General features: G+C 45.8%; 1 protein-coding gene across 1 annotated transcript in view; it reads right to left on the reverse strand.

The window, feature by feature from the left end:
* Positions 1 to 26,852, reverse strand: part of EXOSC7 (exosome component 7) — a 102,068-nt gene that overhangs the window by 59,158 nt on the left and 16,058 nt on the right. Inside the window, exons 2-3 of the mRNA XM_086941754.1 lie at positions 13,410 to 13,511; positions 2,883 to 2,977 (exon numbers count right to left, since the gene is read on the reverse strand). Of these exons, the coding sequence (XP_086797880.1) occupies positions 2,883 to 2,977; positions 13,410 to 13,511 (197 nt within the window). The remainder of the gene's footprint in view (positions 1 to 2,882; positions 2,978 to 13,409; positions 13,512 to 26,852) is intronic.

Below are 26,852 nucleotides of genomic sequence, written 5' to 3' on the forward strand. Positions count from 1 at the left end.
TTATATATATATATATATATATATATATATATATCAGACACTTCGTGACAATTTAAACCACACTCTCAGGCACTGAATAAACGCCAAACACTAGCAGGTTCCAAGGGTGTTTAATGACCCCTTACAACATGTTTCGGCTTACAGGAAGCCTTGTTCACGTAAGTTGTGCAACGCGTTTGTGCAGTGTAAATACTGAAAACAATGACAACATAGACAAAGGACACAGGTCGCAAGTCACAAGCCCAAAGTATGGTTCGGCCATGTTGGAATGGTAAATTACGCTGTTAATACATCTTAACACACATAATTAAGATTTCACAAGGTGGCATGACCTAAGCGATAAAAGTGAGCGCTCAAATTTTGTGGCCGGGCAGAAAAGCCATGTCAAAGACACCAAAGATTTTCTGACTAAACTTAAAACTCTCACATGGAATGAAGACTTTCTGCTCATTACCATGGATGTCCAGGCCCTCTATACTATCATTAACCACCAACAGGGCATAGAGGCCTGTGATCACTTCCTTAAGAACCGTCCCATGCGCTTCAAGGAGCATAACAAAATGCTCCTTGAAATGTTGACATTTTGTCTTGCTAACAATTATTTCCTGTTCGATGGGAAGATCTACCGACAGGAGACGGGGACGGCGATGGGTTCTAGCTTTGCGCCGAGCTTTGCGAATCTCTTTATGGGCCAATGGGAACAAGAGATATTTGCGGACCCATCGTTAAGTGAAGAAATCAGCCATGTCATTACCTGGTGGAGATACATCGACGATCTCTTCCTGGTGTGGCATGGTACCGAGGAACAAGCCTGTCCATGAGAAGTTAAAAGAAACTCAAAAACGAAGAACTAAGAAAAACTCAAAAGCACTGTAAAAACTAATGAAAATGTAAAAAAAAAAAAGAATTTATTAAATTAGGTCTATGTAGTAACAATTGTTAAACACTTATATCTGAATTTAGAAATGAAAGTTGCGCATTTCGAAGTATGTTGTTTATGTCTATGTCACCATGTGATTGTGATAGTGGGCTTAAAAACAAAGATTGCATTGTGGCTATGTGTGTTAATCATAAATAGAATAGGGCGACCCAATAATCCCCTAGGGACTGGGTATGTTCAATCACAAAATATCATTGTCCATAGGAGAATCATTAAACAACATTTATCATTCAAAGTATTGTCACAATAGTGATCATTAGTACATCCATACAGGGAGATCCTTCATAAACACAAAATTGTATAAATGGTTATTTAATTCCAAAAGTTTTTCAAATTGAAATTACAAAGCTGGCAACGGACATACTACTGGTATTTTACATTAATTTGCCTGTAGTATACGGAACACCTTTTGCTTACAAATCATATGGAAATCAAAGCACCATATTCAGCGAGGTCAAACAAAACATTTCATCTAGTTTATGTTCTGTATTATCAGTATATCCATATAAGCAAAAAAATGTTCTTTCGTCGATGTTTCGGTCCCACTTTGTGGTGTTTTGACCTCGCTGAATATGGTGCTTTGATTTCCATATCAAAAATTATGCAAGCCAACTGCCAGTAGCTCCACCAATCCCCTTCTCTTTACTGAAGCAGGGTCTGGTCATCAAGGGTGTTGAAGACCAAGGATAGGTCTGGTAACATTAAAACAGCTGTGTTCCACTGATCTTTGATCTTGGGGATTATGATTTGCAAAACTAAGAGGGTGAGTCCCATACCACAAGAAGGTCAGGGCTTAGGAACTGAATTAACTTCAAATGGGTCTCCTTTGTCACAGGCATATGTGTAGTGATCAGTTTTTGTCTCCCCAAACCAGGCAAGTTCCAACCACAGTGGCCCTCTTTAACATCATAGTGCCAAATCCTGTTGTAGTGTCAAATCATTCTTGGCAGGTCTGCTGGGCTCTACATATAAACAATGGGGACCCCCTTGTAAGGAAGGGAAACAGGATTCAAACACGATTCTTGTGTATCCACTGTCTGGTTGCTAGAAAATGCTGCTTTGTTCTACCAGAACAGACCAGGTAATTTCATGCAACTGCCCAGCTGACCAGTGGCAATTGGACTTACAGTGAAGCCTGTTTTTGGCCTCTGCTGGACAATCAAATTGTGATCAATGATCAATTGGAATTTTAGGCTTCTTGGTGCTATTCCCACTTAAATCTTTAATAGTTCATAATCTCTGGTGCCCAATATTGAATTTTTACCATTAATTAATTTAATAGATTTTACTCCATATAATAATCCAATTTATTACAGGAACCTTTCAAAATAAAGCTGCATACGTTGCTAAGGCTTTCTTCAAAACCTTCCATAGGAAGGGAATATTGGATAAAAGTCTATAGTTTAATAGCTCTGTGAACTCCAGGAATGCTTTGATATTTAAGGGATTTAAGGATTTCTTGAGCTCTTATAGAATGGAGTAAGATATTAACAATTCTTTGACAATTTGTACTGGTAATCGAGCCAACGCTTAACTACTAATCTTCACTGGCCTAGATGGACAGGGATACCCTGGACAAGAGGAACGATTCATATCTCAGTGTATCGTAAGTGTACTGAAGGGGTTAAAAATTAAGCATTAAGTAGTGCATCCAAGAACATATACAAAGGCAAGGCTTAAACCCCTACCACTGACCGCATGGGCGTGAGGAGAGGAAAAGAAAATCCAGTTATTCTTTTGAATGCCATAAAGGTAAGTGAATAATGGAAAATAATTACAAAAACCTGTTGAAAAAAAGAATTGTATGAGAGACGAAACTTTAACTTCGTCAATACACAATCAAGACTGTACTTTTATTCAACAGAGGTGGCTTCTTGTACTGCAACCTTACTCAAAAACCAAATCTAGGGTTTAAACAAATAATACATTTCTTAGTACTAACCAATCGACAAAAAACTCCAAATAACCTTCATATGGCCTCTCATGTTTTGGGACGGCCATCTCTGCTTTAACACCCACCAATATATCTGTATGACCCTAAAGGAAAACAAGAAGAGGAAGAAAAACATTTAAAAGAAATAACATTTGCAAACCCACATATGTAAGACAGTGTTCTGATTCAATTTAGAACATAAAACAAGAATATAAAATTTCCTAGCTAATGTGATAGAAAGTTTCAATTCTATGAAGGACACGGAGGCGAGGATTATGCTCTCTCTTTTATTTAGGTTCAGCAGCCTTCAACAATAACATGGGTGAGATGCGTCCTTCTGGAGGCGGGGACTGGCACAGCCTCCTTTGGGGTGCTATGGCCTCGCAGGCCTTTTCATTAGGTGGCCGTCTGGAGGATATCCTCAGAGCGTCAGATTGGTCTTCGGACTCAACCTTCAAGAGCTTTTACTATAAACCCATTAGTGGCTTGGGTTCGCTGGTAGTAAACCAACTTTAAACTAGCATAATCTTTGCCTCAGGGTCCTGACATAGAATGTAAAATTTCCTAGCTAACGTGAAGGAAAGTTTCAATTCTATTAAGGACACAGAGGCAAGGATTATCCCACCCAATTGGATACAATTCTTTTCCTCCCAGTGTTACCAGGACCTCGGTTAGGATAAGTATTTCTTTTGAGTTAGTGACATCTTTTGAGAATGCCGTATCTTAAAGAAAGCGGAAGTGCTTTTCCTTGATACTTGATTTATAAGATGGACTCTATGGTTGTTACTTCTGTTTTAGCAAAGACTCTTGGGTGTTGTAGTCTTTGATGAGTTGTTATTGTTTAAGGCTGCTGAGCAAAAATAAAGGAGACAGAAAGCATAGCCTGAGCATCTGGGGTCCTGAGATAGAATTTAGAAAATACAGAATGAATATACAATACACCTAACAAAATTACTAGGCAAACTCACTACATTCTTTGTGAGTCTGCCTTGAAAAACATTAAAATAAACAATCTTTAAGGTCATTTCATATATTTTTCACTACGTGATACAAGTGTTTGTTTCGTACTTTTCAATAAATCCTATGTTAGTGTGAAAACAAATGAGTGAAGACAATAAAATCAGGTTGCAGAACTATGAAGAAGGGATCACAATTATAAATGAAATTGGGAGAAAGTAAGCAAAAGCTACATATAATAATTTCCACTTTATTTTCGTTATTTTTGATGATCAGTTATTCGGTTTCCATACAAGTTACAGCAACACAAATATTGTTGCATCAAATCCCCACAGATAAGTTTTTGTTTAATTCTATCTTACTCCATGCACTAAATAAACATGAACATACAATTCCAGCATATCTTTTTCCAATGCATTTTCCTGTGAGGCATCTAGATTTAAAACAAAGTATGGTTACCTGATGCTTTGCCAATTTGAGACCCAGTGTTGCAAACCTACGCTCAAGTTTATATTCCTCTGGTTTAGGAATTATAGTTAATTGTTAATTCTAGGTGAATAGCTGTGACTGGATGTAATCTTGCTATATTCATCTCTGAAAAACTGGCCAACATTCTAATTAACCATGCCATGGGAAGTAAGGTGGCCTCCATGTACCCACACCCAGGACAGACTGAGGATAGGTCTACCCTTTTTTATTTTTAAAGGGGTTAATATATATGTGTGATGCAGAGAATAAAGTGCACCACTTTGAATCTTGTGCTGCTTAATTTCTCTCTTAGGTGAGCACATGTCGATTTCCACCCAGATTCTGATAAGGGCGTGTTACCTTGCTTTCAAGGATACTTTATTTGGATCGACTTTCAGTGCTTACTTAAGTGTTGAAATCAGCCTGTACTCTCGTCCCAAGCACAGCAATGTGTCTAATGTCTGGGATACCTTGGGTGAGTTTTGAAGCATGTTCATATTTCTCTGGCTATCAATCAACCTGGTATATTGCAGGAACTGACTAGGTTTCACTTCAAACATCTCCTGTGGCACAAAAGAGTGAAGTATCTCTCCCAGGTTTAGAAACATTGTGTGTAAACTAGTCTTATTTGAAAATCCTGAAACTGTGGCAAGATGGCCGCGGGGAGGGAGTGAGTGGGACAAGCTCCGGGTCTAGGGATCACTTTCGGTGTAAATCCCGACCGGAGCGACAACACCGAACCCCCCCCCCCCCCCCCCCCCTTCTTCGCATTTATCCACTCACACAAGGGTGCCCCCGGGATCCGGAGGGACCGTCTGCAGGGGGTCAGCTTGCCAGACTTGAAGGTCCGGGCTCCGATGCGAATATGACCTGCGCCCACACCCGTTTCCGCCCCGGAACTTCGCTCCGCATAATCACCGCAGGAGCACCCCCGCCAGCAGTGAGAAGCCCTCCAGCACTTACCGGTGAAAGAGTTGGCGGGGAGGCTCCCAAAGGCTGCTCCGCTGGGCGGGAAACCCGGGTCAGCGGGAGCGGTGCCGAGCCGCGCACCGGAGTGCCTGTTGGCAGCAGCAAGAAAGAGGCGCCAGTTCCAGACGGTAATCAGGGGACTAGACGTCGATGAGAAGCCGCGGGCAGCACGCCGGTCCAGACGCTCTGCTCCGCTAGGGTGTCTGTCCCCAAGATGGACGACAGCCCACACAGCACAAGGACCTAATGTGCTTCAAATGAGCCTAATCGGGAAAAAAGGCCCCCGCACCGCCAGACCGCGCCGCAACCAGAGGACCTAAGCCACAGGGCGCCTCCCCCCACCCTTCACGCAAGTACCATACACTTTCTCGCGTCAAGGGTCGCCTGGTCTTAATATGGCCGCCACTCGGGACTGCATTTGAACAGGGAAATCGGACTTGCTCAGCCAGATTTATGTTTACCCGTGACTTTAAGTGAACAGGGATTCGGACTTGCTCTGCCCGTTACAAGATTACGTGCTCTGCCTGCGAGGGGAAACCAGACTTGCTCTGACTGATTCAGAAACTAATGCCCCAGCCTCAATGTATCAACTTCTCCTAGTTTAGGGACACCGGAGGCCCCTAAATAACAGTGCCTCTCACCCCAATTGCAGCTCCTGACCACCTAGGAGCCTATCACACCTCACACTTAAGAGGCGGCAACACCAACCGCTACTGTCAACGCCAGCCAATACAATAACCATCCGGCTTCACTCTCCAAGGGACTCCTGCCCCTTACCTAACTCACCGCCACGCCCGACATCCACTAGCTACAGCCCACCCTGTGGCAGGCTGGCCACCGGTCTCCTTAGAGTTGACCCGATCAAAAGCTGAGTGTCCACCTTAGGAGCCCAGCCCTACCCCCCTCCATCACTAGATAGCCCTCCCCCACCACCCCACGCAAACAAACTACCCAACCCCACGCGAACACCCTCGGTGAGCAACTCCCCAGCGTATACTGGTTCGTTTAGCCCAACCCCCCCTCCGGGTGGACACCGCTTACCCTACCTTCTGTCCCGATTCAATCAACACAGCCCCCTGCCTCCTACTCACCCCCCCTTCCTTGCCCCAAAGGCCTCGCCTCCCCTAGTCTAGCTAAGATGCCCCCGGCAGCGCAATTGGACACGCATCTCTGTCCCTCTCCTAATCACCTATCTCCACGAGGGCAGAACACCTTCGCTATATCATTCCCACGCACCCTCTCCTTTAAAGCCAAAAAACGCTTCAAACAGAATTTAATCAGGCAACACCCTGAAACACTAGTTGTTGACACTTATCATTGCACAGTCAGAGGACAGAGGAAAATGGATTTCATTTTCCATACCAATAGGCTTGACGCATGGGTCACCATCTTTAACGCAGTACTCCCAGTCTCCAAAACCACCCTCACTGAACACAACCGCAAACTAACAATCGCCCTTCTGAACCGCCAGTCTCTGACCGGTGACATCTCCATCACCATTTTTGCTAATGGCACCATTCTAATTCAGGCGAAAGACGAGAACCTAGAGTTCTTCGACTCTCGCTTCCCCACACTTAAGATGGCAACTGCTCATTACCCACACAAACGGACCCCCTTCCCACCTAACGGCGCCTTACAAAATCCGAGTCTTCGGAGCTCGTCTCCCCCTCCCCAGCATCCCCTTCCTACCCTGCTTAGTCACGCTGCCAATCATACGCCACCTCCAGCCCGAGCTCCCCCTATATCCCAACCCCCGGCCTCAACCCATCGCACCCAACCTTCCAGCACCCAGCCCCCCCTCTCTGCCCCAACGGACTCCCATCCCCCTTCCACCTAGCTCCCAAACCTCCCCCTGCTCCCAGTTTCCCGCCCCTAATGATCCACCTCAGCGTCCCCACCCTTCCCTGTACATCCACTCGGCCAACCCTATGTCCTCACCAGCCCCAGCGCCCCCTATCTCACTACCCCCGTCATTCAGCCTTCGCCCCAAACTTCCAGTATTCAGCCCCCCTCGCATCCCCAAAGGACCCCAATCCCCACATTCCCTAGCTCCCGCAGCACCACTAGCTCTCAGCCTCTCCCCCTTAAAGTTCCCAGACCCCCCAATAACTCCGTTTCTCAGTCCCCCCGCGAACCCCCTCCTCTCCAGTTTTCACAGTCCCTGCAAACGAAGATAACTTTCAATCCCAACTGGACAATTACCCCCCTCACTCTCTAGCCCTTCCACATTCGATCTATAGACCTGACAACATCGAGGCCCAACTCCCCAACCCATCTACCCACTCTCCTCTAGTTCTCACTGCCCACCCCCCCTGGAAGCTAACTTTCACCCCCGAAGGGACCGCAACCCCCTCCCTCGCTAGTCTGCTCACTAACGAATTCCAAACAGGATCCAGCCCCCCCCCCCCGCCCCCCCCCCCCTCTTACGAACCTCCCCAGCAGGAACTCGCTCTAATACCCCTCACATCCTGGACTTTGCTCCACCCACCCTCTCCTCCGCTCCCTCTCACCCGAGCTGACTCAGCGCCTTGACCTTATAGAAGCACAGATCGCGACCCTGGTTCTTGGCCTGCAGGAAACCTTATCCGCCCTAGGGAATCTCCAGCTGCCCGCCCCTCCCTTATCCACCCAGGGAATCTCCAGATGCCCCCCACTCCCTCCGCAGCACCCCTCATCCCTCCACCGCTCCCTAGGAATGACTTTCTGCCCACCAACCGGTCCCTTACCCCTTCAGGTTCCCTGCCTCCTCTCACTAAAGCCCTGATTGAGTCGCAAGCAGTCAAGCCCAGAAGAACTATTCCCTCCCTCTCCACCCATTAAGTGAGCGCACTCGTCGCATCTTACGAATTCCCCCCGAACCAGCCAGCCCAGGCCCCTCTCCTGAACTCAACTACCACCTCCTCGATCCAAGTCATCACTGGAATGGGTAGGGTCCCGCCACCTCGCAGAGACACCAGATCCCCCATGTATCTATCCTCCTTACCCAGAGTCAAGCCTGACAATGTGAAATCAAAAAAAGACCCCCCATGAACTGTATGCTCATCAACAGCCGGTCCGCAGTCAAACATGCAACGGAAATAGCGGAATCCATCCTCTATCATGACCTGGATGTAGCCTTAATCATGGAAACATGGCAAAACACCCTATCCCTCCCCACTCTGGACATGCTGGTTCCACCAGGTTTCTCAATTATCTGCAAAGACAGGCCCATACACAAAGGTGGTGGCATAGCAATTATCCACAAAAGTAACCTCTCCATCTCTGAAATTCCCTCCTGCCTGTACAATTCCTTTGAATGCCTGTAGGTCAACATCAAATCTCTCACTCATAGTTCATGTCAATGCCATCTCCTTTACCATCCCCCAGGCAACTACAATGAATTTGGTGCTCAGCTGTCGGATCTGATCACCCAATCTGCACTCAACAGCGACCACAGCTTAATTCTGGGCGACCTCAACTTAAGATGGAACAAAACCAATAACCCGCTCATTCAATCACTTAACACCCTTCTGCAAGACTATGAGATGACCCAACACTGTTCAGAGGAAACACACTACAGAGGAGCGATCCTGGATGCAATCATTGCGAACAAAAATGCAGTCTCGATTGATCACATCATACCAGTGGACTGGTCAGACCACCACATCATTCTCTTTCATATCAACCAGCCGGCCCTATCTCTCCCACCCACCGAAGCTTACCCTAAGTGGGTCAGGAATACATCCAGAGTCCCCCGAGACAAGCTGGAAGAAGGACTCCGCTCACTCCTCCCGAACACGACAGAGTCCCTCTTAACCTCGGAACTCACCTCGTTCTAATATTCCAACCTGGAGCTCACCCTGGATCAACTGGCACCTCTGAAACAAAAACAAAAAAACAAAGCACTCCCTCAAGGTCGTGGTTCTCTACTGACATTAATGAGGAAAGAAGACACCTCCGATTCCAGCTGCAGCTAACACGGCGGCGTCCAAAACCCATTGCGACAACTTTGCAAGCTTTTTCAATTAAAAAAAAACAAATCGCTAAAATTGATCGTTCATTTAGCTCGAAGCTCTCCTCCCGCTCAGAAACCCGGAGTCCTGCAACCAACCATAACCCCATAGTAACCTCGTCCATCCGCTGGTCATCCTTCCGGCCAGTCAAGGATGAAATAATAAGCAATCTTATCGCCTCCGCTAAACCCTCTTCGCACTCCCTTGATCAACTGCCCTCGAGACTCACTAGGAGCTGAAGCTCGCTCTAGCTCCAATATGGGGCAGAATCATCAACAGCTCCATGAGCGAGGTCTCCATACAGGACTGCCTTAAACTAGGACAAGTCACGTCACTGCTAAAAAATCTGGCCTTTACCACCTAGAGATGAACAACTTCGCTCCTATCCAAAATTCTGGAAATATGCGTGCTCTCACAATTAACCAAACATCTAGATAACACTAATCTACTTGACACACAACAGTCAGGATTCAGAAAGGGCTGCAGCACTGAACCCGCAATCCTAAATGTCCTAGATGATCTGCACGTCGCTCGACTCCAACCAATGTAGCCTCCTCATCCTCCTTGACCTATCGAATGCGTTCGACACAGTGGACTCAAGGTACTCCAAGAGAGAGCGGGCATTGAAAAGACGGTCTTAAAATGGTTGTCCTCTTTTCTCACCAACTGCACTCAAAGAATAAAGATCAACAGCTTTGAATCAGACCCCCTCCTCATCAGCAGAGGAGTTCCTCAAGGGTCAGTACTCTCCCCACAACTCTTCAACATTTACATGGAACCCCTCACCTCACTTCTAAGGAACTCCAACATCCCCTTACATCTCTACGCGGACGATACTCAACTTTATTTGGAAACCACATCGATCGCAGACATTCACAGACTAAACGATACACTCATGGAGGGCCCAACACTGGCTCTCAGCCAACCACCTCAAACTTAATGAAGAGAAAACGGAAGTACTCCTCATTTCAAATAGAGATGAAAACCCCCAAATAGTGGAATGGCTCAAAGCCGTAAATGCCCTCAATGTCTCTCTAGCGCCAACGGACTCCGCAAAATCCCTAGGGATCACGCTCAACCCCAAACAGGACATGAAGAAACAAATCTCAAAAACAGCCAAAAGTGCGTTCCTGACCTTGAAACTTCTCTACAAAATTAAACCCTTCCTCCCCCCTAAAGCCCTGAAACAGGCCACTCAGGCATTGGCGCTCTCCAGAATGGACTATGGCATCGCAGTGCTGACTGGAACAGCCAAATCGCACCGGGGACCCCTCACCTCCACCCTCAACGCAGCAGTAAGACTGGTCACAAGAACAAAAAAATATGAGCACATCTCCCCAGCACTCAAGGATTTGAAGTGGCTCCTGATAGACCAACGAGCCAGCTTCCGCACGGCTTGCCTCAAACATAAAGCCCTGCATACAGGCAAACCAGAATACCTGGCCTCCAAACTCAAAAGGGCCGGTCAATCCAGGAACCTCAGAAGCTCCAACACACTCCTACTCATCCCTCTGAAATCACAGAAGCACAAAACCGCGAATAAATCCTTCGCAGGCAATGCCCCTAGGATCTGGAACTCCACCCCCCCACATCAGAATGACCGCCTCCTTCCCGCAATTCAAGACGCTACTCAAAGCCCTCTTCCTGGAGCGCTCTGGTTCATAGTGAGAACGATGAGTGGGGAAGAGAGATGCACTTACTCTTGTTGGCTATTCAAACCGCTTCACTGTTAATCGCTGTTTCTAACAGGGGTGCCTGCCCACTACCTGTCTTGACCTAACAGGCTATAAAAACCAGATATGTGAAACAGAAAACAAGTCCTGCGTGTGGGTGGCACAGTGCCCTTATGGTAGTTACTACCTTAAATGAAACCTTACTTGTAAATTACACTTAAAAAATTCTTTACACCATTGATGCAAAACATTGTATTTTGGTCATTGCTGTATTTGAATCCTTATGCAATGTCCACAATCAAATGAATTACAAATATTATAACATCATGTTTCATAATAAACCATATAAATCGTATTCCACAAATAAATTCTTGTAGTTTACATATATTGCAAACAATCCAATCATTTGCCATTTAGCTCAACCAGAAATCATAAATAAACCCAATGCATTTCGGGACCAAATGTCCCTTCGTCAGAGGAAAATCTGTAACAAACAAAATATATGCATTATTATATTACTAATTGTAGAAGAACCTAAATTCAACAACAGATCATGTCAAAATAATAACTTGTATCACTGTTACATTGTGCAAAAACACCTCCGTGTTATGGTGTACAATAAAGATAGTGAGAACCCCACGCCTGACTCTGAATGGCCGCCATCTCTTTGAACCCACAGATGGATGATTCGCTCCTGATCTCCGTCCCGTATTGCGCTCAAGATGTTGTTGTACTGACTTTATGTCCTGCCTGTGCTCCTTGTTCTTGTTTTGTGTCCTCATTTTCCTTTACTGCATATTTGTATTTGCTGTGAAGCGCTCTGATACCCTCGGGTCCAGCCAGAAATATACAAAATTCAATAAATATAATGTATCCTTCCCTCCTACACCTGTTGGAAACTCTTGGTAAAAAGAATGCAGGCAAAGGTATAGTTCTTTTGTAGTTAAAGGTCTTCCAATTACCAAGAGGATCATTATTTGTCAGTCAACCTATAAAAGCAAAGTTTTGTTTGAGGACTGAGTGAAGCATCTGATGGCACGTGCTGCTGGTGAAAGCACTATATGTGCAGAATTATGAGGCTTCTTTTTGAAGACACGGGAATGGTAAATGGACTACACTGTTGCTTACATCAATTTTCTGCCCTTTTATTTTCCTTTTTATTTGAAGTTTGTGTCTTATCCTTCCGTTCTTGGAGTGGCTTAAATGATTTTTGAACAATGTCAATTTGTGTAGTGTATAAAAAATGCATTACTGTGGGAACAACTGCGGTTCAATGTGTACTATTTTTTTTATTAGTGGATTCAGACCATTTTTTTAAACCCTCTGATGTTTAAAGGTGCAAGTGAGATATCTATTACTAGGAATTGCTTCAGAGTCAATTGTAAACAGTTATAGACATAGTTACCCCTGCCTCACAAGCAACCGCAAACTATGGTGAAAGGCATAGTGATAGCAAGTTTGTTTGCTCATTTACAAGACCCTTGTATTCTAGGAATGAAAAACAATATTTAGATAGCTTCCCAAGATAACAGTGGTGCCCTTAATTGGAAATCCATTACACATAGTCCAACATAAATTTTCTTCGGTGCAGTATGCAAACCGGCAACAGTTCTTGAGGTAATTAATATTCCATGGTCAATGAGGTTTAAATTTGTTAAGATTTATTGAGAGGATCAACTGCTACACTTTGAAAAAGCACTGCAAATCTAACTTCTGCATCATTTCGTCAAGGGTTCAATGAACCCAAGTAATGAAATAGTCTGCTTAATAATTTTGCTCCAAGAGCTTCTTGAATACAAATGAAATCAAATTGGACCAAATGTTGTTGAGTTCCAATTAAAGAATGAGCAATTCTTCTATTAGAAAGGTTTCTGTCTCTTTATCATCCCCATCAAATTCTGTCTGTACCAGTCACTAATTTGACATGGAACCAATGGACTTCTTTGGTATTAAGAACTGGTGAGGTAACAGTCAAAGGGCCTGATTACAATCTTGGTGGATGGGATACTCTGTCGCAAAGGTGACCGATATCCGGTCCGCCGAATTACAATTCCATCATCTCCTATGGAACTTGTAGTACGGCAGACGGAATATCAGTCACGTTTGCGACGGAGTATCCCATCCGCCAAGATTGTAATCAGGCCCTTAATAAACTTTGATCTTCCCCTATGACCAATCATATTAAGTAACACAACACTATTTGCTTTGTTCATGAATCCTTCGGTCTGAAATGTAGCGGGCCACTCTTTAGTCATGTGTAAGCCATTACAACAGCACGTCATTTATTTCTATTGTGCCAGAATCCATTTCCTTATGTACTGGTAATTAAAGACTTGCTAACTTACAAAACAAATGGTCACATTTAATGATTACTGCTACTCAGGAGTTAGACAATTTTCAGAAACTCCCTCTGCCTGGTTGAAAGAGCATATCTGGACCTCATTTAAAGGTTACTGTAAATTCACTTTTTCACTTACAAGTTTCACTCTTGCTGATCCACTTGTGTTTGATACCACATCTGTTTCCACCTCAATGCACCTATAGTCTTCACATCCTCGCCCATCCACACGCAGATCCTCCTAAAAGAACAAAATTATACGTTTAGCAGAAATAATTAGATACCTAACCAAGCATTTGCAATGCAATAGGTGTCGCATTAATTAAGTTTGAGCTATTGTCATTGCAAAATATTGCAACACCAATTGTAACAAAAGTCTATAAATTGTAGGCCAAAAAAATTTGAATTTATTTTTGTAGCAATGGTGGCATGCTGCGCTTTAGATGAATATGTTTAAAAGTAAAGTGCGCCATACTGCGATTGCTACAATAGTTAATTGTGGATGCGTTAATAATTGATGTGTGCACTGATGGCTGGTGGTGTGTGTGCCTGTAGGATTTGTGCACTGATGGCTGGTGGTGTGTGTGCCTGGTGGAAGCGTGCACTGCCGGCTGGTTGTGTGTGCGCATTGTGGAAGCGTGCACTGACGGCTGGTGGTGTGTGTGCCTGGTGAAAGCGTGCACTGACGGCTGGTGGTGTGTGTGCCTGGTGAAAGCGTGCATTGATGGCTGGTGGTGTTTGTGCCCGGTGAAAGTGTGCACTGACGGTGTAGTTGAGTGTGTGTGTGTGGTTGTATGTGTGTGTGGTTGTGTGTGTGTGGTTGTGTGTGGTTGGTTGTGTGTGTGGTTGTATGTGTGTGGTTGTGTGTGTGGTTGTGGCTATGTGTATGGTCATGTGTGAGGTTGTGTGTGGTGTGTGTGGTTGTGTGTGTGTCGCTGTGTTTGTGTGTGTATGTATGTGTGTGGTGTGTGTATGTATGTGTGTGGTGTGTGTATGTATGTGTGTGGTGTGTGTAGTGTGTGTGTGTGTGGTTGTGTGTGTGTGGTTGTGTGTGTGTGGTTGTGTGTGGTTGTTGGTTTATGTGTGATTGTGTGTGTGTGGTTATATGTGTGTGTGTGGTTATATGTGTGTGTGTGTGTGGTTGAGTGGGTGGTTGAGTGGGTGGTTGAGTGTGCGGTTGAGTGTGCGGTTGTGTGTGTGGTTGTGTGTCTGGGGGTTGTGTGTGTGGTTATGTGTGTTGTGTTTGTGGTTTGTGTGGTTGTGTATGTGCTTGTGGTTGTGTGTGCGCTTGTGGTTGTGTGTATGTGTGGTTGTGTGTGGGGTTGTATGTGTGGATGTATGTGTGGTTGGTGTGTGGTTGTGTGTGTGGTTGTGTGTGTGGTTGTGTGTGGTTGTGTGTGTAGTTGTGTGTGGTTGTGTGTGGTTGTAGTTGTATGTGTGGTTGCAGTTGTGCGTGTGAGATTGTAGTTGTGTGTGTGGTTGTGTGTGCGGTTGTGTGTGGTTATGTTTGTGGTTATGTGTGTGGTTATGTGTTGTGGTTGTGTAGTGTTGTGTGGGTGTGGTTGTGTGTGGATGTATGTGTGGTTGTAGTTGTATGTGTGGTTGTGTGTGGCTGGTTGTGTGTGTAGTTGTGTGTGTGGTTGTGTGTGTAGTTGTGTGTGTAGTTGTGTGTGTGGTTGTGTGTTGTGTGTGTGTATGTATGTGTGCATGTATATGTATGGTGTGTGTGGTTGTGTGTGTGGTTGTGTGTGTGTGGTTGTGTGTGTGATTGTGTGTGTGTGATTGTGCGTGTGTGGCTGTGGTTCTGTGTGCTTGTATGTGTGTGGTTGTGCTTGTGCGTGTGGTTGTGCGTGTGGTTGTGTGTGACAGTAATACTAAAAGCATCTCAAAATAAAGGAACACAAACATCGAGTTTGTGGAAAGAGAAAGCACGTTGTAAGTCAAACGGGCAGCAGCAAAGCATTAACACAACAACATGTTATTTGATGTTTGATGTTCTTTAAACGAGAACATCAAAGGGGCGCTGCGGGCGCTGCTAAAGTGATCGCGGGCGGAAGTGATCTCAGGCCCTTAATGAGTATAACGAGGTTTGCCATGTTGCGCCTCGGATCCTAAGCGCGTGCCAGCGGGCAGTGTGTCCTTGTAGCTGGTTGTAAGGCAGGGAGCTTTCAGAGGTTTTGCCTGCTTGCTTACTTTGGACATTGAAACAACTCGCAGCCCCACACAGTTTTAACAAGGAGACAATACCCCCGTGCACCAGTGTTTTCACAGTTACTATTATATAGTGAGTGTCTAAAGCAGGAAACTGACCGGAGATGCTAAAACTGTAAGCAAACCGGTGTGTTCCAGGTGATAGGGTTTTTTACAAGTAGGTGATAGGGTTTTTTACAAGTCGCTTACTTTGAAGGGTTTAAGCATCAACATGTTTGCTTTTTTGTTTTGTTTTTTAAAGGCAAGGACTGAAAAGAGCCTTTGGCTTTCTGAGATCATGCAGAGGGATAATATAAACAGAGGTTGATGAGCAGGTCCCCAGGGGAGCAGGTTGTCACTGGGTGGAAGTAGGTAGGATAAGAGCCAACGGGGCAGGGACGGATGAAAAAACGCTTAACCGCTGCCCATATAAAAGCAACAAGTGCCGAAAACACAACATCAGTATATCCGGGGAATTAACATTCCATCAGCCGAGGTGCCTCACAGCCTTTGAATTATGGCCCTCAATGTGCTGCTGTGGTGTTAGTCAGCGAGGCGTTCGAGGGCTCATGTAAAAGGCAGCAATCAGGTAACATGTGCACAACAAGGTCAGACCATGTAAAGCCCATGCGGAGAGAGCAGGCACGTCAGTAGAAAAGAGCCCCACTATCATGAAAAACCAACAAGAAGTATAATATGACAATCAAGGGAAAAAACCTGACAGACAACAAGACAACTGGACAATAATAAACAACAAATGCACACACACCAAATTACAATACTGTGATTATGCAGTAAGTTGAATATACAGATCAACCAGAAAAGAAAGCGCCAAAGTGCGTTTCGGAAGTGGAAAACTCAAAACTCTTGCATTTGTTTATTGTAGAAATGCATATGAGACTCAAATTACAGTGAATTCCAAAGTGACTGCAATTGCGTCATTGTTGCGCTAAATCCAAGTCAACTGTTACTTACGATAAGCCAAGGTCTGTAACAGAAACAAAAAAATCAAACTGCAAATAAAGTTTGTTTTAGAAAAGAAAACAATTTAATTCCCAACCACTACATCACCAGTGGTAAGAACGCAAGAAAATAAGAGTGATGTGGCGTAAAGTACAGTGTTGCAGACTAAATTGGGGTAGAGTGCACTGGTTTTGAGGAAAATTGTGCAGTGTGCATTGGCGTAGGGTGCGGTGACGTAGAGAGCACTGGGGCACAGTACATCAGAGTGCCGTGGATTGGCGAAGAGTGCAGTGGCATAGAGTGCAGTGTAATGACGTAGAGTGCAGTAGAGTGTTGCAGAGTAGGTGAGAGGCGCAGCACAGATTGCAGGATTGTTGAGTGGAGTAGCGCAGGGTGGAGTAGAGAGCCGGAGAGTGTAGTGGCGTAGGGTAGATTGCTTTAGAGTAAAGTGTAGTGGTGTAGAGTGGAGGGGTACAGGGTTGCATACCGTAAAGTAGAGTGATGCAGTATAGAGTGCACTGGCATAGAGTCCATTTGCACAGACTGCAGTAGAGTGGCGTAGAGTTCACTATTGCAAGGTAGAGTGCTGGGGTATAGCATTTAGTGACAGAAAGTGCAGTCTTGCAAAGTAGAGTGTTGTAGAGTGCAGTGATGTAGAGTAGAGTGATGTAGAGTAGAGTGATGTAGAGTAGAGTGGTGTAGAGCACATTGGCATAGAGTGTATTGCTGTAGAGTGGTGCAGAGAGCAGAGCCGGAGAATAGAGTGGCGTACAGTGCAGTGATGTAGAGCACAATGGTGTAGAGTGGCATAGCGTATGGTGGCATAGAGTGTTGCAGAGTAGAGTTTAGTGGCGTAGAGTGCAGTGGTGCAAAGTCAGCATACAGTGCAGTAGGGTAGAGTGCATTGGTTTTGCGTTAAGTGGTGTGGAGAGCAAGGGTTTAGAGTAGAGTGAAAGAGTGGTATAGAGTATTGCAGCGTAGACTGCAGTGGCGTAGATTGGAGCGGCACAAAACTAAGCACAGCAACATAGAATAGATTGTTTCAGAGTAGAGTAACGTGGTGTGGCAGAGTGCAATGGCATGGAGTGGTACAGAGCAGAGTGCATTGGCGAATAGTGCACTTTGCATAGTAGAGTGGCGCAGAGTGAAGTGGAGCATAGTGGATCTGCCTACACTGGAGTGGTGTAGAGTGCAGTGGTGTATTGAAGAGTGTGATAGAGAGCATTGACAGAGTACAGTGGTGTTGAGTAGGGAGTCGCAGAGTGAAGTGGCGTAGAGTGCAGTGATGAACAGTAGATTAGAGTGGCAGAGTGGATTGATGTAGAGGTCCCTAGCATAGAGAGTTGTGTCGTAGAGTGCATTGGTGTAGAGTGGATTGGCGTAGAGTGGTGCAAAGTAGTCTAGAGTGGAATACAGGGCAGTGGCATAGAGTGGTGAAAAGTAGGGTGGCTTGGAGTTCAGTGGCAGAGAGTGAAGTGTTGGAGAGTAGAGTGTCGTAGAGAGCAGTGACAGAGTAGAGTGGTGTAGAGTAGACGAAAGTGGTATAGAGTTCAGTTACCTAGAGTGGAATGGTGTTGTGTAGAATGCTATAGAGTGCAGTGGCACAGAATATAGTGTTGCAGAGTAGAGTGGCACAGTACAGCATAATGGCGTACAGTGGCACATAGTAGAGTGGTGCAGAGTAGGGTGGCTTAGAGTTCAGTGGCAGAGAGTACAGTATTGCAGAGTAGAGTGTAGTAGAGTGCACTGATGTAGAGTAGAATAGCGTAAAGAAGAGTGCAGTGGCATAGAGTAGAGTGGTTGACTAAAGCGGTGTAGAATTCAGTAATGTAGAGTGGAATGGTGTAGAGTAGAATGGCATGATTAAAGTGCAGTGGCATAGAATACAGTGTTGCAGAGTACAGTATAGTGGTGTGGAGTGCAGTGTAGATTGGAGTAAAATGCAGTGGCATACTGTGTATTGGTTTGGGGTAAAGTGGTGTAAAGTGCATTGGCATACAGTGCAGTGGCGCAGAGTGCAGCAATATAGGATAGAGTGGTGTGGAGTGGTGCTGGGCAGGTTGCTGTGGCTTAGAGTGCAACAGAGTGGCATAAAGTGTAGCGCCGGAGAGTCGATTGCTTCAAAGTAGAGTGCAGTGGCGTAGAGTAGAGTGGTTTAAAGTAGACTGGAGTGGCACGGGTTAGACTGCAGGGGCATAGAGTGAAGTTGCATAGAGCAGAATGGCGCAGAGTGGAATAGTGAAGAATATTTCAGACTAGAGTGAAGTGGCATAGAGTGCCGTTTCAGAATGCAGTAGTGAAGAGTATATTTGAGTAGCTAAGAGTGGATTGGCGTAGAATGGAGCGCTGCAGAGTAAAGTGGTCTAGAGAGTGTAGTGGTGTACAGTGCATTGGCTTAGAGTAGAGTGGTGCAGAGTAGATTGCAGTGGCATAGAGTGCAGTGAGTGGTCCAAAGTCCACTGGCGGAGAGTTCAGTGGCGGAGTGTGCAGTGTAGCAGAGTGGAGTGGTGCAGAGCACAATGGCGTAGAGTATTGTGATCTGGAGTGCATGGGCATAGAGCAGAGTATTGTAGAGTTCAGTGGCAGAGAGTTTGGTGCTGCAAAGACTGTGGCTGAGTGCAATGGAGTAAAGTAGCGTGGCGTAGAGTGATGTGGAGTGGTGCAGCATAGAGTGCAGTAGCATAGAGTAAAGTAGAGTTGGGTGGTGCAGAGTAGATGGTTTCAGATTAAAGTGGCACAGAGAGGAGTGGTGCAGGGTAGAGTGCAGTTGCATAAATTACAGTGGTGCAGAGTGGCATAAAGTAGAATGCTATAAAGTGCACTGGTGAACAGTGGAGTGGTACAGAGTAGAGTGCATTGGCATAGAGGGTAGGGCTGCAGAGTAGAGTGGCCTAGAGTAGAGTGGCCTAGAGGGCTGTGATGCGATTCGATATGCTTTATTCGATTTTTGTATAAAATCATGAAAGCGTACAGTTACAAAATACAATCATACTTAAAAATACATACATGTGAAGCACAGATTATCTACAGGTTAAAAAAAAACAACATTTGCTCACCCTGTGAATGTAACTTTCCTGACAATAACATACTTTACAGGGTTCATGATGACAGTTCTTCCGTTTCATCAAAAGGGAATGTGCAAGGGGTTGCAGTGGTTAAAAAATGTTATACGGTATTTCAAATCTGTTTGGGGCGGGTATACTACAATAAAGCGGTAAGCAAACTCCTCTACCCAGCCTGGTACAATCCTCAGTCATTGGCCTGGAGGCAGGGATATAGGATGTGCTTGGATAGAAGTCATGTAGATCCCAGATGGATATGGGGCCATCGCATTCTTTAGGTTGCCAAGCTCGGAGGTATGGAAGAATGTTTCTACTCCTGAATCTTATTAGTATCAAATCACCAATAATGTCTTTCGGAAGGGGGCCCAGCCAACCCACTCTCCTCACGCTCACAATTCCGCCGTCAAGATCATGCGGCAGGGGTCTATTTTTAGATAGCCAAAACTGGACCTTATTTAACAGGTCATGTCTCTCTGGTTTTCCCTTTTTCAGTTGCGGGACTCCAGAGAGGATGCATACAAATTTATTTATTTATTATTTATTTATTTATTTATGAAACTTGTAAAGCGCACGGCTACCCCCAAAGGGGGTGTCCCGGCGCTAAGACAGTGAGCTAAACAGGGGAAATCCTATAACAGTGAAAATAGCCAGGTTTTTAGCCGGCCACGAAAAAGAGTTTCAGAAGAAGCAAATCTAAGATCTAATGGGAGGCTATTCCATAGTTTAGCCGTCATAACTGCAAAGGCTCTGCCTCCCATTCTGGAGCGACGGAACCGAGGGACCACAATGAGGCGTAAGTAGTTTGACCGCAAAGATCGGGCAGAGTGGGATAGTACTAATCTTTTGCGTAGGTAATCTGGTCCTGTCCCATTAAGGGCCCGAAAAGCAAGAGTTAACATCTTGAACTTGATGCGACTGGCGATTGGAAGCCAGTGAAGTTCTTTGCGGTAGGCTGCAACCGAATGACGAGCAGGGATATTGCCAATCATCCTCGCCGCCGCGTTCTGAACGATCTGTAAGCGTTGAATTTGGTATTGGGGGGCCCCTGCATAGAGGCTGTTGGCATAGTCCAAATGTGATGTGATTAAGGCCTGCGTGACCGTACGGCGAGCATCTAATGGCAGAAAAGGGAAGATCTTTCGCATCATCCGTAATTTCGCGAAACAGGCAGCAGTAACCTTATTAATTTGGGGACTAACTGACAGGGCATCGTCAAACTGAAAACCAAGGTTGCGAGCCGTGTGAACAGGTATAGGCGGAGGATTCAGAGCAGTCGGCCACCACAAGGTGGAGGGAATTGTGATTCTTTGGTTAAAAAATAAAACCTCCGTCTTGTCAGTATTGAGTCGGAGGTGGTTAGACGCCATCCAGGAACATACTTCTCCCAGGCAGTGGCGAAAACTGGCGAGGCTGGAGTCAGAGTGATCTCTAAAAGAGAACATAAGCTGTGTATCATCAGCATAGGAGATCACTCTGACAAATGGCGCTGCCTCTGGAGGTAGATGAATTCTAGAAACCCTGTTGCGCTCTACTCTGCGGACAAAATTTTTCGGTGTAGTGGGTTTAGGAGAGGCTTTAGAAATATTTGAGGGGAGAATGGTGGGAGCTGGTGCTCGAATTTGGGCAACTTTATTTTGAATGACAGGTTTAGGCTTATTTGGAGTAGCAATTGACAAGGGATGGGTAGGTATAGAAGCATGGGTAGAGGTTAACAAATTAAAATTGATTTTTTCCTCAATCCCTGTCAATCTATCCCCCAAGATGTTGATTTTGTCAATTACGGGGGGGTATAATGGATTTGATCAGTTATTCGATCATTGACAATAGGGCCATCTGGGAAGAAGGAGCTAGGTCTAATTTTTCAGCCACCTCTGCAGTTAGGGGAAAATTGGTGGGGGGTGGAGTTAAGATTGGGGATTCATTTTGTATTTTTTGTACTTTGGAGTGGCTCTCATTAGGTTTATCCCCGTCATGCTTCCTTTTGTTAGGTGTGGGCCGGACGGATACTATACATTGTGTGTTTGTTTTTGTAAATATAGAAAAAGGTTCCAGCACTCTCTCATTTGTGGTTAACAAATTAATGTTATTTGGTGGGGATGGTGATCCTGCAGGGGCATAGCTAGTCTTACACAGAATGTTTAATTCCTCCAACAGTGAGAGTCTACACACTGTATTGTTTGTTTGAGGAGAGGAATGATTACAAGGTGGACTGACTACAGGCTGATGGCAATTATTTTTATCAGCGTCTGTACGTGAAGGTAACAGTGTGTTATTTATGTGCTTATCTTGCATCCTCAGACAAGTATCCGACCGAGTCGCTAGTTTTGTAACAACCCCTTTCTGGGTCATGTTATGATTTGGATGTGAATGAAGTGATAGAGTTCATTGGGCAAATACTACTGTCCAGTTCTGAATGTCAATTAGTGGCTTTCCCTCCTCCAGGAAAACCAAGTGGTGAGGCCCGTCCCGTCCTCCTCAGGCCACAGAGGGCCCGCCCTTTGCCCGGGCTTCGCCCGGCGTCCCGCGAGGGAGGGCTGACGACAGTTAAATGCGCCTCCTGACGCTACAAATGGGTCACGTGGTTCCCTGGGCTGCTGGGAGTTGTAGTTCCCTGACCTGCACTCCACGGCGGCCAGCGCTTCCCCAGGTGGAAGTGGGAGTGGGCAGCAGGAGGCAGGCAGGCGGCAACCCCAGCAGGACAAGCAGGCTGGCAATCCTCCTCCCGGACTCCCCCAGCGGCAACAGGCAAGTTCCGATGTGCTCCCCCCCGCTCAGCAGGGCTGACGACAGTTAAATGCGCCTCCTGGCGCTACAAATGAGTCACGTGGTTCCCTGGGCTGCTGGGTGTTGTAGTTCCCTGACCTGCACTCCACGGCGGCCAGCTCTTCCCCAGGTGGAAGTGGGAGCGGGCAGCAGGAGGCAGGCAGGCGGCAACCCCAGCAGGACAAGCAGGTTGGCAATCCTCTCCCGGACTCCCCCACCGGCAACAGGCAAGTTCCGATGTGCTGTGATGCATAGTGGAGAAGAGTTGGGCAGGTTGCACTGGCACAGAGTAGAGTATGGAGGCGTACAGTGAAGTGGCGTAGAGTGGAGTGGAACAAGTACAGTGGAGACGGGAAAAGTGGAGTATGCATGGTGTGGTAGCACACTGCCGTTATAGACAACACATCTTCAATTGCAATGACCATTACATTTGCACAGACATATTTCTACTGATAAAAGTATACAGTGAACAAATGATAATATGTGGAACTGTCATCTCAGAGTGTATTGATTAGTTTTGATCGCATTAAAATGTTTGTTACCACCACACTTCAGAATGAACAAAAATGTGCTTCATTTGTGCGGTCCTAATTAGGATATATTCTGAAATATATACACAATTAATTTACAGACTTTTACATTTTGTTGAGTGCTATATAATTAACATCATGCAGCCTTCCCCCAGCACACCCCCAGCAGCCTGCACAATTGTCACACACATCTTCACACTTTGAAGTCAGAAAAAGAAAAGCAAACACCAAGCTCCCTTGGAAAAGACAGCCTGTCATTTTATTGCTGTATTTGAATACAGACCAAACGTGACAAGATGAGAACACGATTTAAATGCCTTTTTACAGAAAGCGAGCCATACGAGCATACAGCAAATCGGATATGGGCCCTGGAAGGGACAACCTCAAGCTGGATGGCCTAAAACAAATAAAGCCAACAAACAGAAAGCAAGCAAATGTGAGTTACAAAATTCAAAGCCAATGGTAAGCAATGGGCGGAATACTCTCCCAGGGAAGCTTTCCGAATGACCCCAAGGTGTCGTTAGCAATCCAGACAGCTATGCACTCTGGTAGGCTTCGACCATACTCACAAGTCCATACTCATGAGTATGAGATATGAAATATTCATGAGAAGAGAGGTAATATTGAATTGCCCCATGCTCACAACTGAAGACAAAACAATCAGGGGGTTGCAATGTAATCACCACTGACTGGAAATCAAAGAAGCAAATCATTCTTGATTCATGGGAAATGAGACTACACACATCTTGAAACACTTCTTGAATTGCAACTCAACTAATGTGGTTTATGGGGCTTGGTGTCCCTGCAACTTACTATATATAGGTCAGAACCCAAAAACAGAAAAAAGCTAGAATTGGCCAATAGACACACAGGATTATCTGTATTGTAATCACAGAACCACTTGCTTCCCATGCTGTAAAAGCTAATCATACTGAGAACGACATCAGCTGACAACTTATTCAATGTGCAGAGTGTGAGACAGTGCCATCTTTCTTTCATGGTATGCCCCCACTTTTTGCTGAACCCGCTGATGTACTTTGACTGAGTGTGCCCTGGGCTCCTGCCAATCAGGTGCCCAGAGCCGGTGTTCCTTCCCTAAAAACTGTATTGAAACCTAAACCCAATTGGTATCTCTGGCCACATGTCAGCCCCTGGTAAATGGTACCCTAGGTACCCAGGGCACTGTGACCAGAGAAGGCTCCTAAGGGCTGCAGCACTTATTGTGCCACCCTTAGGGGTCCTGTACCCTGACACACACACCGCCTTTGCAGGCCAAGTGTCTTGGTGAAGAACAAAACAAAGGCGAAGAACAAAACAAAGAGTCAACATGACACACATCCCTGTGTGCCATTCTCAGAACACAATGCCCTGGTACACCTCAGTCACCCCTCTAGCTAGGGTGCCCTAAGCCAGTGGTGTGGGTACAGGTGCATGAGCCCTGTACCCCTACAGTACCCAGGTTTATTACTGGGCACTGTAAGTGCAGTGCTGCCATTAAGAGTATATGGTGCTGGGAGGTCATCATCACGAATTCCACAGCACCATGATGGCTACACTGAAGACTGAGAAGTTTGGTATCAAACTTCTCAGCACATTAAATCCACACTGATGCCAGTGTGGGATTTGATGTACAATCTGAGGCGAGGTACTAGGTCTCCGCCCCCAGGATGGGCAGGGGGTGCTTCAAAGGCAAGCCGCCTTTGTGAGCTTCTCCAGGCCACTTGCTGTACTCAGCAGCTGGCCCACACCAGTTCTAACCCCTACTCTGGCGGGAAGACTTAAGTGAGGAAAGGGGGTGTGCCAGCCTCTGCGAGGATGGAGAGCCCTACCCAATCAGAGACAGGTTCCTGCCCCCCTACCACTGGAGAGTGGCAGGATAGGGGGTGTACTCACCCCAGGGAAGGGACCCATTGGTCCCTCACCTTTCCCTACCTGCAACGCCCCTAAATTTAGTATCTAGGGGCACCCTGAACCTTCCTTCCACAGATCCCGATTCTGAAACTACCAAGAACAAGAAGAAAGAAGACCTGCCGTGCAGCTGCTAACAAGAGGATGACACCAACTGACTTGGCCCTAGCCCTACAGGCCTTGCGACCCTCAAACCTGCTCCGGCTAAATCCCGGCGTCTCTTGTGGTCAGCAACCTCGAAAACCCCGGAGGACCTGACTGCCTTGCTCCTCCACAGACTGGGACTCCCACGAGCAGTGGTTCTGCTCAAACAGCAACAACCCCTGGTGCCAACCAGGAACCGCTAATCCAGCACACACTGCACCTGCCAAGCCCGACCTGTGCCTGAGTGAACAAAGACCATGAGAACGTCCCCCCGGCTACTGTGACCACTAATCCAGCACCCAAGGACCCTCCTCGGCGCTCCCGACGACACCTTCAGCATCACAACCAGGGACCCCTCCAACCGAGACCAGCTGAGGGTAAGATTGCCCGACACCAAAAGACATCCCTGCACCTGGCTCCCCACGGCCCCCTGAGCCCAACACCTGGGTGTCTACCTAACCTACAGCTTCCCAACTTACCTCTAGAAGTGGTGGTCACACCTGAAGAATCTCCGTCCCTGAGCTTGTGCCTTTGTTCGTCTTGCAGCTTTCCTATTGAAATGCATTGGGTGCCTGATGGCTCAAAAGCACCCTGCACCCAGCCGCCCGAGTGCCCCTGTGTAAGTGACCAGGAGCTCAGCCCCCACAGCCGCGTGGCCTGCCTGCTAGCAGCCACCCACCAAAGGCCCCCTGCCCGCCATAGGCTAAGATTTGGCCTACTCACTCTGCACCCAGCTGCCCTTGTGCCACTGAGGGTGTAACGACTGTCTACCTCACCTGGGAGACCCCTGAGTCGGACCCCAGAGCCTTAACTCTGCCAGTCGAGTACTTACCTGAAAACCGATAACTCACATTTTCTCCATAGGGTAATATTGGCTGATTTTCACTTGGAAATTCTTTTTTTAAATTTTTTTTATTTTTATTTTTATTTTTCCATCAACATCAGAATTACATATTCATAATACATTGCCAGAGAAACAGAAACAAAAAAAAATTATATATATATATATATATTCTTACAATTCAGAAAGCATTATCGCCAAATTTAACACTAATAAAGCATTTTTTTTTCCAAATACACAAAGAGCTTTAGACACAATAGAAGACCATCATTAAGAGATATCACATATTCTTAATTACGTCTGACTTTCCACCTATTTCATCTTAAGTCTCTCCCAGCCTCCTTTTCCATTCAATTATTGGGGCCCATATCCTCCCTCCAGCCTCTTTTTTTTCCCTACCTCTTTTTTCATATAGGGCCATTTCTAATATATATATGGCCAGTACCCGAGAGATCCATTGTTGTAATGTTGGGGGGTTTGGGTCTTTCCAGAGTGTTGCTATACATAGTCTGCTGAGAGTCATAGCTAAGTACAGAAACTCATGGTGAAGAACGTCTACACCCGCCCTCAGTACACCCAAAATCATGACTTCATCTGTCAGAGTTAAATGTATTCCCAGAGAGTCGGAGAAAAATTGTTCCAAAGATTTTTTATATATATCCAGAGAGGGGCATGATGCAAACATATGGATTGTATCTGCTTGTGTGGATTGGCATCTCGGACACATGCCCCCGTTATTCCCCCCCCCACTGCGCTATTTTATGAGGGGTGTAATAAAGTTCAAACATAGTCTTATATTGCTGAGATTGTAAATTTGCCACTCTTAAAACCGAATTTGACAGTTTTAATGACTTCTTTGCCTCATTTCCTGTTAGACCTAGTTTGACTCTCCACTTCAAATACATTCTATCACAATCATCCTTTTTATATTTACAGATTTCCTCGTATAATTGCGAGATGGAGGATCCCCCTTCTTCCCTTACACATTCCAGCAGTTCGATCCTCTGAAAATTCATATCTCCTCCCTGTTTCTTTACCAGAACTGACCTCACTTGTAAATACTTTAAAAAGTCTCTGCGTCCTAAGTTATATAAGCGTTGTGCTTGCTCAAACGAGATCAGACCGGTTGCCCCTATAAGGTCCCCGATAGTTTTAACCCCCAATGCATCCCATCCCCTCAT

This window comes from Lissotriton vulgaris, chromosome 10, assembly GCF_964263255.1.
Source record: "Lissotriton vulgaris chromosome 10, aLisVul1.2, whole genome shotgun sequence".
In the NCBI taxonomy this organism is placed as follows: domain Eukaryota; kingdom Metazoa; phylum Chordata; class Amphibia; order Caudata; family Salamandridae; genus Lissotriton; species Lissotriton vulgaris.